Genomic DNA, 13,782 nt, shown 5'->3' on the forward strand with positions numbered 1-13,782 from the left:
GACCACGCCGCAACTCCCAGGCCAGTCCGGCAAGACTGGAGATGCAGGTGTGCCCCAGCCTCGCCTCCTGACTCAGCCCTGCCTTGGATTCTCCGCCAATCATCACTTTCTGTCTTCTTCCCCACTATAGTAAAAATAACTTCCTCTTCAAGCGTCTAAATCTGTATGTGATCTTACACACTTTTCCTGGCACATCGTTGGTTGAATTTTGACACTAAAGCAGAATGAAGTCGCAAAAAATCTGCAATCACATTTCTGTAAAACTCCAACCAGATGAGTCAGTTCCACTGTTCTCTGGAATACTGAGAAAATACTTCCAGGCAAGATGCTGCATTCTAAGCACCACGTCAGTTCCTTCTGTCCTCTGCTTCTTACAGACTCAGCAAAGTCTCAGGGATGGCAGGAAGCAGAGCAGAATGCACGGTGCTACTTGCTGTGAACTGGGAGTGGCTTGCTGGCTGTGCTTCTGAGTGAGGAGAAGGGCATCTCAGGGGGCAGACCATCCAACACAAATGTGGCACCAAGGACTCAGCAAGTCTTGTATTTAGGACCTGAGACAGAGCTCCAGAGAGCTGCACGCCCTCACTTCCCACCCCCGGCTCTGCCAGTCACCTGCCATGACTACAGAACACAGGTGGATGTGGCACAGTCATTTCAAAAGAAGACAGTTTAGAAGAGAGTCACTTCTGATACTCCTCTCCATAAAGGAGGCTCACAAACCAAGGGAACTGGAGAATTCCTCAGTTCTACAGGCCACTGAAGGGCCATATAGACAGAGGAAAGTGATTAAGATGCATAAGGGAATGAAAAGCATTTCATCTTTTCATGTGCTTATTGGTCAGTTGTGTTTGCTCTTCTGTGAATTGCCTGCTCGTATTCTTTGCCCGTTTATCTCATGAATTCTCCTTTTCTTATTGATTTATTGATCTTTTACATATCTGCATACTAATCCCATTTTCTAGAGAAACATCTGTCTCCAATCTGGGTCTTTCTGCTTTGTTTATGGGATGTTATTGTTCAGAAGGTTTCGCTTTTATGTTGTTTTCTTTTTTTCATTTATTGTTTGTGCTTTCTGCATCTGAAAGTAACTTCAGATGAGGAACTACTGGAAGATAGATCTGTTTTTCTGGACAAGACTTATGGCGGGGGCATTACAGTCACCTTCATAGCTTCAATTTTCTGAAAGAGGATGAAGTCCAACAGACTATTCTATGTAGCTCCCAGAAGAACTAGCAGAAGTAGAGAGAAGCCACAAAGAAGTAGCCTGCCACACTGTGCGAACTCCCTCAGCCCCTGGAGCTGCCCGCAATGGAATGGGACGACCAGCAGCAGGCAGCTGGGCCACGACTGTGAGAATCCTCTTTGAAAACACAGCTTTCTTATCCCTACTCGTTTTCCTTCTTTCTTCCTATCACAGTTATACTCTGAATTCTGGAGAGCCATGACTTACTCTGCTTTCTCTCTCTCTTTGCCTTCCTAAGGACATTCTGCTTCCCACAGTTTCTGAAGCAAGATCCTCTCCTTATTGCCCAGATAGGCTGGGGCAAACTGGTGATGGGGGCAGGGATGGGGAGTGCTGCTAATTTTAATTAAGATCAAAACAAAACAAAATGAAACAATGATTAAGACTTTGAAAATGATGGCCTAAAAATGTTTTGGCATATTCTACTTGCCTTGGTCACTTGACTACTGCAATCTTTTAAATAAACATTTGGCTCCAAAGGAAATACCCTATAGTTTCAATTGTTACAGTTAAAGGGCTTCTTAACTCTTTCAACACATGATTTTAAAGTAGGTGGGACCTTAGAAAGCGCCTAATTCAGTCATTCTAAAGAAAAAAGAGGGGCTTCCCTGGCGGAGTGGGCTTCCCTGGTGGCGCAGTGGTTGAGAATCTGCCTGCTAATGCAGGGGACACGGGTTCGAGCCCTGGTCTGGGAAGATCCCACATGCCTCGGAGCAACTGGGCCCGTGAGCCCCAACTACTGAGCCTGCGCGTCTGGAGCCTGTGCTCCGCAACGAGAGAGGCCGCGATAGTGAGAGGCCCGTGCACCGCGATGAAGAGTGGCCCCCGCTTGCCGCAACTAGAGAAAGTCCTCGCACAGAAACGAAGACCCAACACAGCCAAAATAAATAAATTAATTTAAAAAAAGAAAAAAGAGGCACCATCACCTAGAGAGCTTCTTTAAGGAACCCCAGAGCCACACCCATTCTCCCTTTCCTGGCCACTGGGACATATTCCCAGATAGACCATCAAGACCACATGGAAACACTGCTGCTGATGAGGGTCCTAGGAAAGAAAAACAATTGAGAATCCCGGACCTAATCAAACGTCTTCATTTTGGAGGTGAAGAAACATAAGCTTAGGAGGCTCGTGGGACTTAACAGCACTGACCCCTGAACTATTTGCGGACTCCTCCAGACCCAGGTCCGCTGGCCCTTCCAGCGACTCGCACAGCTTCGCCTGACGGTTCTGCTAATCCAGTGAGAAGGTATTTGTGTCAAACAGCCCACGTGTCAAAACAGGAAGCTCTGTGCTGGAGCTGCTAGGTCATGGTTTCCCTGGACAGAATTTAACTTTCTATCAAATAATGTAAGATCCCATTTGTTTTCAAGTTCTCAAGGAATTGGGTAACCAACCACACCAGATAGTAATGGCCCTGTGGCTCTGGCCCCTACACTCATCAGTGTCTGGGCAGGTCAAGGCAACGTGAAGAAGCGGAGAATGGAAAACAGAAGCAAGTTCCCCAGCCTTCTGACAAAGACATGATCTGCTACTTTTTGGTTCGCTGCTCTTGCCCTGACTTCCAATGGAAGGGAAATGGGAACCAGAGAAAAACCAGTGCCAGACTACTGGACGCGGTAGTTCCATCACAAGTGGGAGAAGCTCTAGCAGCGGTCCCAGTGTATGCCTGGCACCGTGATCGTTTGAAAGGGTCTGATTCATGTGGATCACCAGTCCAGTCCTAGAACGGCTGGCGACCCCAGAGAGTGAGCTGCGCCATACTCCCTCTGTACAGCTACTTTTCTTTTGCGAATGCGGGGGAGGCGGGAGGGGAACATGTGGATAAACTCAAAACAGAGGAAAGCAGGCTGTGCAAAGAATATGTTTTTTAAAGATTGTTTCCAGGAAGCAGAAGAGAGGATGAGAAGCAGAAAGGTTTGTGTGTAAAGTTAACAGGGCAGATGACTGGAGCTTATCAGCTGTTGAAGAGCCCTCACCAGTTTGAGGGTGAGGGTGACAAGATAAGCCACAAAAATGCTGATTCAGTAATTTCATATTTCTTGGGTAGAGTGGTTCTTTCAAACGGAAGCAAACCATGAATGAATTTGCGCACTCCACTAGTATGTGTGTTTGTGCAAGTGTGTGCGTGCATGCGTGTGTGGGCCAAAAGAAAAGGGGATCTGAGAGAAGCAAAGAATAAAGTGAGAAAATTGGCATTTGTTGAAATCAAATGCCATGCCTTGAATCAGATAAGTACTTTATAAAACAGCAATTATTAATCCCATCGTATAGACCAAAACATCTAAGGTTCGGAGAAGTTAAGAGAATTGCCCAAGTTCTCCCAGCTAATAAGTGGTAGCACAGTGATCACACCCAGATCTCTGCTCTGAAACCTGTACTTTTTCTAGTATTGGATGCTTCTGGCCCACAGAAAGCTTTCGATGAATATTTGCTGAGTGACTGAACAAAGGAGTTTATATGTTTCAGAATACCTTCATTTTTATTTTCATCAAGACTGTGAAAGTCATATGCACGGAGCTAGAAAAACATCAATGGCGTTTCCAGAAATGCATTACAGCTTAATGTAAATGGTTATTTAAATCATCTATCAATGAATGAACTAAGAATTACTCAGTCGAGGCCATGACTTAAGGTTATTTCCATATCTTTCATTAAACAAGGGTCAATGGGTTCGTGCATTGAGCCTTAATCTTATAATCTATCATTTTGCCATTTAAGTTAAAATCTGCTCAGTCACTACTTCAAAAACCACATCATCTTATGGTCTCATCTCCTTAAAGAGTCAAAGTCATGCTTGAAACGTACTAGCTAATTTAACACAAATTGCTACCTAAGGAAGACGCTGACTTAGAGCAAGAGATAAACTGCTATTCTGCAAACTCCCAAAACTGGTTCAGGGTTCAGGAAAATGACAAGAAACAAGAAGTTTGAATTCTAGTATGCAGCCAAATCTCTAGGATGACCGCAGGCATTCTTAATTACAGGGAAAGCTCCATAAACGAAGTCCAAATCCCCACACGTAAGAGGTGGACAATTATCCCCATGCACAGAAGGAAATGTTTATAGAAGTATACGTCATAGTGGTTTTAACATCTTTGCTTGTAGCATATGCTTCAAACAGCCAGAAAGAGATGGGGTGTAGAATGAACTGGCTTGAGTCTTTCCTGGCACACCACCCCACGGTCTCTACTTAAAATAAGGGCAAAACAAAGCAGAATATGGAACCCTAGTAAAGAACTGTCTGCTGAGCAAATATATTGAATCAACAGACACTTCCTAAGGGTTCCTGTGGAGTACCCAGCAGAGGTGTCACAGTAGAGATGGAAAGCACTTGAACGAGCTTCCTCCTTTCAAGGAGCTTGCCCACAAATTATCACAATACAAGGTAGAATGTCAAAACTTCGAAAGTGATCATGAAATAAATACTACAGGAGTTCAGAGATCATCACTGGAATTTGAGCTTCCTTAACTATCAGCAAAGAGGCAATAGCAGAAGCAAAGGCAGGTAGTGAGGCAAGAAAAATGAGCCAGTGGCTAGCTTTGGGAAATTACAAACAACCACTATAAAACCTGAGATAGACCGAGAGGTGCAGCATACCCTCAACAGTAAACTGCTATCTGGCTCCCTGATAATTTTAGTATGAGAGTGTCACAAATTATTCAAATTGAGTCTCTCACCAGGCAGTATGGAATTGACTGTACTTATTTTAAAGCTTCTTATTTTGATAATATATATTTTTAAACCTACTGAAAATTTCTAACACTTTTGGAAAAAAAAATTTCTTCCTAAAAATTCCTAACTTATTTTACTAAAGTTAAATTCCTAACTTATTTTACTAATTTACTGAAGGACTATATATTTGTCCTGTATATTATACCACAGTGTGAATAAAAATGAATTGCATATGAATTCCAATTTTCAAGATTTCCTTGGTAGCCTCAGAGTACAGTGTATAAGGAACATAATGTACCTAAATGTTTCCCCCCGCTGAGCTCATCAGCTCCTTTCTAGTGAGCAAACACAAAGACAGAATACTCATATCCATTGTACTATAGTCTGCTGCTCAAGATTGACTATACTCATATTCCACATATAAGTCACAATAATCTTTGTGACATCTGTAAAATAGTTAAGTGCTACCTATTTATGAATATTCATACATTAGAGCTAAATGCAAAGTGTTTACTATTCAGTCATCCATAACTGTAAGACCCCCAAGATTCTTTTAAAGAGGTCTTTGTGTTCAATCATTAGGAATTTATTTAGCTTTTACTCTATACCCAGATACTGTACTTAAAATTCAAAATGAAAAAGACAACTTAATTCAAAAATGGGCAAAGGGTGTGAATAGACATTTTCCCAAAGAAGATATATGAACGGCCAACAAGCACAGGAAAAGATATCCAACATCACTAATCATTAGGAAAATGAAAAAAAAAAAAAAGCCACAATATGATGCCACTTCACATCCATTAGGATGTTTACAATCAAAATAATGAAAAATAACAAGTGTTGGTGAGGTTGTAGAGAAACTGGAAGTCTCATACATTGTTGGTGGGGATGTGCAGTGGTGCAGCCACCGTGGAAAACAGCTCGGCAGTTCCTCAATAAATTAAACATGGAATTACCATATGACCTAGCAATTCACTCCTGAGTATATACCTAAAAGAACAGAAAATACGTGTACATACAAAAACTTACACACAAAAGTTCACAGCAGCACTATGCACAATAGCCAAAAGATAGAAACAACTGAAATGAGAAACAGATAAATGGATAAACAAAATGTGGTATATCCATACAATGGAATATTATTCAGCCATAAAAATGAATGAAGTACTGATACATGCTACAATATGAATGAACCTTGAAAACAATGTTCTAAGTAAAAGAAGCCAGTCACGAAAGGCCACATATTATATGATTTCATTTCTATGAAATGTCCAAAAGAGGCAAATCTATAGAGACTGAAAATAGATTAGTTCCTAGGGCTTGGGGAGACAGAGGAATAGTGAAGGGATAACTAAGGGGAACGAGGTTTCTCTTTCTGGTGATGAAAATGTTCTAGAAGTGACTATCGTAATGGTTTCCCTTATCTAGGTATATACTAAGAACAATTAAAAGCTATTAAACTATTAAAAACTTTAAGTGGGTGAACTGTATGGTTTGTGAATTATCGCTCAATGAAGCTATTTTAAAAATTAATAGCATACACTGAAATGTGCTTTGTTTGGAACGTTCTTGCACAATAGTTGCTACATTCTTTTGACTTTTGCAACTAAGAATTTTTGGTGAAATGCTAGTGTTTCTGTCCCCATTTCTGACAAATAAAAGGATTTATGTATATCACTGTTTGCTTAAAGTTGAGTTTCTATAATAAAAATAAATATAGGTAAGACAAAATTTATTTGTGGTCAAGTCTCATTTCTTTCCAAAAAAAAAAAGCAAGTTACAATTCCTAATCATTCTAGCAGCTACAGTTGTCAAATAAGATACCTTTTCACTGTCCATCACTGACCCCTTCAGTACAGCTGTAAGGCAAGCTACAGTTTCTACTCCTGCAGCTTCCCTGTAGGGAAGCAAAAGATACTCTTTCTTTGGGGACTCAAAAAACTTGAGCACTTTCATTCTAGTTTCTCAAATACAAAACCAACTAGTGTTTTAAACCTGGACTGATGACAGGGAATTTGAAGAAAGACAGTATCCAGATAATGCATATTTATCTGTATTTTAAAACAATTCATACTGAGACGAGTCTACGTTAAAAACAGTTTACAAGAGAGAATGTTTTTCACTATTCATGCTGTGTGTTTACAGAACAGTCTGCCATAGTTGAATTCCATTTTCTGTCTTCTTCTAATACAGTGCTACTGTGTCCCCAACCAACCCTATAAGATAAATTTGCAGCTATGAACAAGAATGTCATTTTCTTTTTATGTCAACAATTTCTATTGATAACATCATATTTTATGCATTCATTTCCTAGATTGCTGTCTGGGGCCTGGAGTACTATATTTAAACCATGTGTGATGTGCAGAAGGAAAATTAATTTGACTTTTAAGGTTTAGAGAAACTATTTTGTAACAGGTCTGGACCTCAATTTTCACATTTTCCTTTAAATTCATTTAAACTCAGAGAACTTCAAGTTCAATAAAGTTACATCTTTTTCTTTCATTTTTGACTCAAAATTGCCATGCTCATATATAATATACATATCAAGATTAGCAATTCTGAAAACTAAAGTAATATATCTCCATTTTAAATAGTATAAGTTAAAAATGGAAAGGAAAGCCTATCAACTTGAGATCAATCCAACAGACTTAGTCCCCATAAAGGCTAAGTCACATACCCAAGTCTTGATAATAAATCATCAGAGTTTGCCGGTTGTACAGGATCAGTAGTAAGCCATCTGACTTATTCGGTTTACATCGATGTAACGAGTGTTATTGCAAGTTTTTGATATTTCCACAGCTCATAAGTAATGAGGCTACTGGCAGAGGCTGCGTCATAATCTAATTTCTGCGGGAGATTTTATTTGATTTTGGTTGGTTTTCCATAGCAAGTCAAAGTCTGAATGCCACTTCAAAATAAATGAAATAATTTCACTGAACTGGAAAGACTATGGTCTCCAAGTTAAGTATAGCAATTTGCTCTATTCATCTATTTATCCCATTGTGTGTTTTATGCTCTCCTCTCTCCACCCATTTCAAGGAGGAAAAGAATCAAGACAAGAGTTATGCCTGCATAATTTTCCTCTCCCTGACTTACTTACTTTCCTTTTTGTTTTTAATAAATCTGTTGCAGCAAAAAGCATCTTTAAAAAGAACAGACTTTGCCCTTCCCCAAACTAACTAGAAAAAAGAAGCTGTCTGACCCCAGTTCCTGTGAGAAGAAAAAGCATCATTACTGACTCTTTTCCCTTTTTTCTCCACACTATGCTTTCTGGTTGCCCCCCTTCACCTCATTCTGTGCATCTTCTAACCTCAGAAACTCGAAAGCCAGCTGGGGCTGCAGCTGTTGGCTGGTCCTTCCCTTGAAACAATGGGGCGTAAGCAGCAAAGCAGATGCATTTTTAAAAGCTGAAGTTTAAAAAATGAAACCATGTCCATCACTTTTCAAATATTTTATAAATCTCTTCTCTCTCTCATCCCCCCTCTTTCTCTCAAATACATAGGAAACTTTGTGAAAGCAATGTTTGACTCTAGAGCAATGTTCTTGAACTTAAGCAGGCATCAGAATCACCTGGAAGACTTGCTAAAATGGATTCCTGGGTCCCACACCCAGACTCTTTCATTCCATAGGTCTGGGATGAGACCTGAGAATCTGCTCTTGTAAGAAGTGTCCAGGTGATGCTGGCTGACGCTGCAGGTCCAGGGACGGCACATTGAGAACTACTGGCCCAGACAGAGAACGACCGCTAAAGAAAGAGAGAAAGAAATTAGGAATTTAAGATTTAATTTGATTCCAATTCACATCACCTCCAGTTGTGTGGCTCTGGGAGAGTTCAGTTGCCTAGCACATGGAAGCAGCGTCACGGAGATGAATACAGGAAGGTGGAGTTAAGAGCAGGCCAGCTGCTTGAATTATTTCCCTTCTCTGTTGGCCCCTCAAGATTCTCAGAGTAAAAGTATCAAGAAAAGGAAAGTGAAATTATGGAAATAAAAATGATCACTTTTTGCCAGTTAGCCCTTTAGAGTTCCACTCGCATCTTGGCTCTATTTCCTTTTTCTCTCAAACTGCTTGTAGTGCTAATGCAATGGGCACTTGATTCAGCCAGATGTGCGTTCAAATCTTGCCTTACTTACTATGCGTCCTTCAGCAAGTCGGTGAACTTCTTTGCCCTCCCTTCTCCCGTATCAAAAATGGGAATAACAGCTGCACCTACCTATGATATTGCTGTGCTAATACAATTTCATTCTACATGTGCACTGATTGGCACATACCCAATAAATGTTAGCTTCTATCATAAATGGTCCTTTTTTTTTCCTGTGAGAATACTCAATATGTTAAATATCACACTACCTATTTGATACAATAGGTGCAGTCATCACTTTGACGAATATTTATTTACTAGCTACTATGTCAGATGTAATATATTATACAAGTATATTAAAAATAATATCCTGTCAAGACAAATATTGCTATAAATATTATTTTGATTTGGAAAATTTTGACTTTATATGAACTTATATTTAAGAAAAATACTTGCCTCCAAAATTGGCTACCTAGGAAAATTGAGAGGATGTGTTTACTAACCACAATTTTGTTTTCACAGACACTAAAATAATAGAATGGAGGAAACAAGGGGAGAGTAATTCTGCAGATACCTTGGCCTTATTTTATTAAGGGTATATTTTAGATCCTCTTAAAGACCACAAGCCTGCTTTTCCTGAAAATCATTATGTTTACATAACAAAACAACAGGGAACAAATTTGGCCAAGGGTATCCTATTTTCAGTTCACAATGATGTCATTTTTTAACCTGTTACATCAGTCAGAAACTCAATGATGAGTTAGTAATAGGAGCAATATTCCATCCTTCAGTTCTTCCTGGTTCCCTGAGTGAATGCTGTGAATTCACCCTTCCACCAAATAAGCCCCCAAATTTATCAGGCCTCATTTTTTGAAATATATAATGAAAGCACACTAAATTCTGGATACCACACGTATTTGGCTGAATTTTCAAGAGGTTAACATGCTAGATGCTGCGGTTTCCTGATTTTAGCCTCACTACATGCCTTTGCTCCTTCCTCCTCCCAGGCTCCCCAGCCCCAAGAAGGGTATCAGAACCGTAACATTTTAAGAGCTGGGTGGAGGTGTCAGAGACAATCTGGTCCCGCCCAGAATTTTACCTATGGAAAAGCCGAGGCCCATGTGGTTCCAGCGCCCCGCCCAAAGCCAAGTGCTCCTGAGGACACCACAGATGTCTTCCTTCCCTATCCACTGTACTTTCCCTACATCACTTGCCTGCATATTTTGCTTTAAAAGAACCTCACGAAAGAATTCATTATCAGAGTTTATGGAGAAAGGCCCCTGAGCTTCCAAATCACTTCCCTCTCCATGCCAGTTAACAGTGATTGTCGGTAATCATAACAATTGTGACCTGTGTGGTACTAGCAGGAATCGGAGAGCCTATGAGGCTGTGAGACTTCCAAACACAGAACTCGAAAGAAGAGAGTTGACTCCTTAGCAAAAGTGCGTATTACCCCAAATCCTCTAAGAAACCAGATATGTTTGGAAATCTACTTGGGCAATATTTTCCTTTAATTTTCCCTAAAGCATCTTAGAAAAACCGTAGTTCCCCAAAGTTTCTACTGAAAAAGAAGTGTAACTTTTAAAATCTGAGCTTCTCTACGTGGAAAAAAACATTATTTTATCTGCGTGTACATCTGAAAACGCTCTAACACATTTGTCACTTTGCTGAAGTGGTTTTTTTCCTTCGAAAACGATCTACTATCCAGACCTGTGGTTTCTGCGACGAAGGAATTTCTGTGGGTGAGGGTGGCAGCCTCCCGCCGCCGTAGTCGTGTGGCCCATTACGGTTCCAGCGCTCCGGGGGCTTCCCTTTGCGCCTTCGCTCCCGTCACGAAGATGCCGAAGTTTGCCGGGGGCTTAGGTTTATCCCCTTGGACGTTTGCGATTAGCTGGATCCCTCCCAGCCTCTCCCCCCCGCCCCCGCCCCCGCCCCGGCCCCCGCCAGACCTCTTCTGGCCACAGACTTGTGAGAGATGTGCATCCTCCCTTAGCCAAGGCGCGCGCCGGGGACCTCGGGGTACGCTCGCTGGGCCCTGGCACCGCTCTCCCCGCGCCCGGACCACCGAGCTGCGGGTCACGCCCTCTCTCTGGAGACGCTCTTTTCTCTCTTCGCACACTCCTTCCTTACCTCTGCTAAAATAGGCGACCTCGCTCCTAATAAACCAGGCACAACCCGCCCCCCATCCCAAAAGTTCAGACTTGAGACACAGCGCTGAGGATCGTTCAGTCGAAGGAGGCGACACTGCTGGCCAGAGTGACTCGCGCCCCGGACCCCGGCTCCCCGCGTCTCACTCGCTGAGGACAGTGGGGTGGGCAGGGGGTGCCCCAAGCACAAGGCAGCTCAGGGACAGCGTGGAGCCTGAAAACTGCTCCTGGGCCACCCAGGCCAGGGGGCAGGAGCTCTTGCGGGGCACAATTCACAGAACGGGCCGTGGGGAGGGGCCAATCCCACCCGCGCGACCCCGAGCGCCGGACAGGACGGGACTGTGGTCGCTATTGCCATGGACAGGCTGTCGCTGCCCCTCGCCTCTCCCCACTCTGCCAGGCTTGAATATACACACACTCGTACACACTCACACGCCTTCACTCCGCCCAGACGGGGTGGCGGAGGCGGGGGAAGGTATGCAGCGCCCAGCCCCGGGGTACCTGCCCGGCACATCAACCCCGCGGCGCCCCCGCCTAGGCGCAGACAGACGGACGCGCTGGAGGCAGCAGCCGCTCGGGGCCGCCGCACCGATGCTCGCCGGCGCCCCACCTGGGGAGCCTCGGGGAGGCGGCGGCGGGGGCAGCTCCAAAGTGCCCGGCGCGCCCCTCTCCCCTGCACAACTTCGAGCGGCGCGCGCCGCCCTCGCTCCCGTCTCCCTTCCTTACCCAAATACTGCCGCAGGTCGAGCAGGAAGCGCGGGGGTCCCCCGCCGAGCTGATAGAAGAGGGAGCCCAGGCAGAAGACCAGCAGGGTGGCCATGCAGAAACCGTAGTCCCGGAGGGAGAAGCGCAGGAGAGGCAGCAGGGAGACCCGGCGCTTCCAGCTGCCCAGGCCGGGAGGGGCGCCCCCCAGAGGGGCCCCATGGGGCCAGGAATCCGCGCCGCTGCCGGGATGCTGCTGCTGCTGCTTCTTCTTCATCGCCTGCTCCGCCGCCTTGCACAGCCTGCCCGCGCCAGGAAAAGGTCACCCATCCGCCTGCGAGGAGGAGAGCCTGGCCGGCCGGCTGCACATGGACAGGGCCGCGCCGAGGGCAGCCCGGGTGGGGGCGGGGAGGGGCCGAAGTTGCCGGGCTCAGGAGACTTTCCTCGGCATGGTCCCCGCCGCCGCGGCCCGAGCGGCCGAGGTGCCCGGCCCCGGCTCGGCGGCGCTGCCCGCGCCCGGCCCGCGCCCGCTAGCGCCCCCGTGCCCCGCGCCCCGCCGCGCCTCGGGCTCGCTCGCGGCCGCCGGGGCTCGCCTCCAGCGCCAGCGTGGACCCCCCGGCTTTGTGTCTGTCGGTCTCGGCGTGTTTTGTCCGGGTTCAGGCTCCTCTAAAAAACGGCAGGGAGGAACGGGAGGCGGACACCATCCCCTCGCTCCACCTCCTTGACAGGGGTTTTCCTCCCTCTCCTCCCCTTTCTCCCTCCGGCTCTCCGCCGCTCTCTCTCCTCCCTCTTCCCTCCCTCTCTCGGCTCGGGTCTCCGGGTTTCTCTCGGGTGTCACGTTACTGCCTCTGCCTGGAGCGGGGGAGGGGGGGGGAGGGGGGGCGGCGATTATTCGCAACAAGGAAGAAAGTTTCTGGGTTTTTTTTCCTTCCCCCTTTCTCTACAATCTGGCCTCAGTTCCTGCGCCACCAGCGACCTCTTGGGGGCCCCGCTGACTTCCCTCTCGTAAACAGTCACCGTCAGGAAGAAACACGACTTCTTTTAGTACTATATGGTTTTTGGTTTTTGTTTTTCTCATTTCAGAAACTTGATTCTCCTTCTGTATCCCGAGCTGCTTACAAAAGGCCGATGAAAGGTACTTGGAGATAGGTTCAAGACTTTGCTGAGATGGTAGAAGAGCAAGTGGTGTAAATTATAATTAAAACATGACTGCGTAGGGCCAGGCTCATCGCCCCAACTCCTGGAAGAGAAACAGAGGAGGACGCTCGCTTCTTGCTCGCCTTCGCTCTACAGCTGCTCATCCACGAAGCGACCAGAAAGGCAAGGGGGGAGAGGAGGGGGAGGGGTGTCATAGGGCAGACTCAAGGAGGTCTTTCCTCTAGCAGATATGAAGAGGAAAGAGCCCTTACATACCCATTTCATCGCTGCCTCCCTTCCTTCCAAGGGAAGTTTCTGGACCTGAAAGAGCACCTTCGGGGCAGGAAAGCTGCATCAAACACAGATCCTCTGGCGAGGGTGGGTGATGCACAGAAAGGGCTGCTCTCATCAGCCACACTTTCAGTAAGAATAATTCATTGCTAGATATAGAAGCTGTGCCACCTGAGACTTAAGTGACTTGCCCAAGGTCACGGAGATACCAGGAGTCGAGTTGCATGCCACGCTCAAACCTGTTTGACGCTCAGGCCCACTATAATAACCACTGCATGGTACTATCTCCCAGGCAGGGTGCTTTTCCTAATAACTTGCACGGTGACTGGAGGATGGGATACACGCATTTAGCCCAGGCCACTTTGAGAAACAGAAATGGAAATTTCAGGCTCCTTGTGCCTGCCTCTCACCTCTGGTTTCCTATTCACTCTGTACATTCCAGTGACTGACAACCGATTAAAGGAAGAACCAGGAGCCAGGGACATCTATGATTCCAAGACTGTTTTCC

General features: G+C 45.2%; 1 protein-coding gene across 5 annotated transcripts in view; it reads right to left on the reverse strand.

Annotated features, from left to right (window-relative positions):
* The window catches only part of UST (uronyl 2-sulfotransferase), a 388,933-nt gene extending 376,348 nt beyond the window's left edge, over positions 1-12,585 (reverse strand). For 2 of the 5 annotated variants that reach the window (XM_082405539.1, XM_082405538.1), the window contains exon 1: positions 11,871-12,585. In XM_082405539.1, the coding sequence (XP_082261665.1) occupies positions 11,871-12,123 (253 nt within the window). In that variant the 5' untranslated portion in view covers positions 12,124-12,585. The remainder of the gene's footprint in view (positions 1-11,870) is intronic. The other 3 variants (XM_082405540.1, XM_082405541.1, XM_082405537.1) reach the window with 3 other exon arrangements.
* Between the last annotated feature and the right edge of the window lie 1,197 nt (positions 12,586-13,782).

Source organism: Balaenoptera borealis (genome assembly GCF_965194805.1).
Source record: "Balaenoptera borealis genome assembly, chromosome: 9".
Taxonomy (NCBI): domain Eukaryota; kingdom Metazoa; phylum Chordata; class Mammalia; order Artiodactyla; family Balaenopteridae; genus Balaenoptera; species Balaenoptera borealis.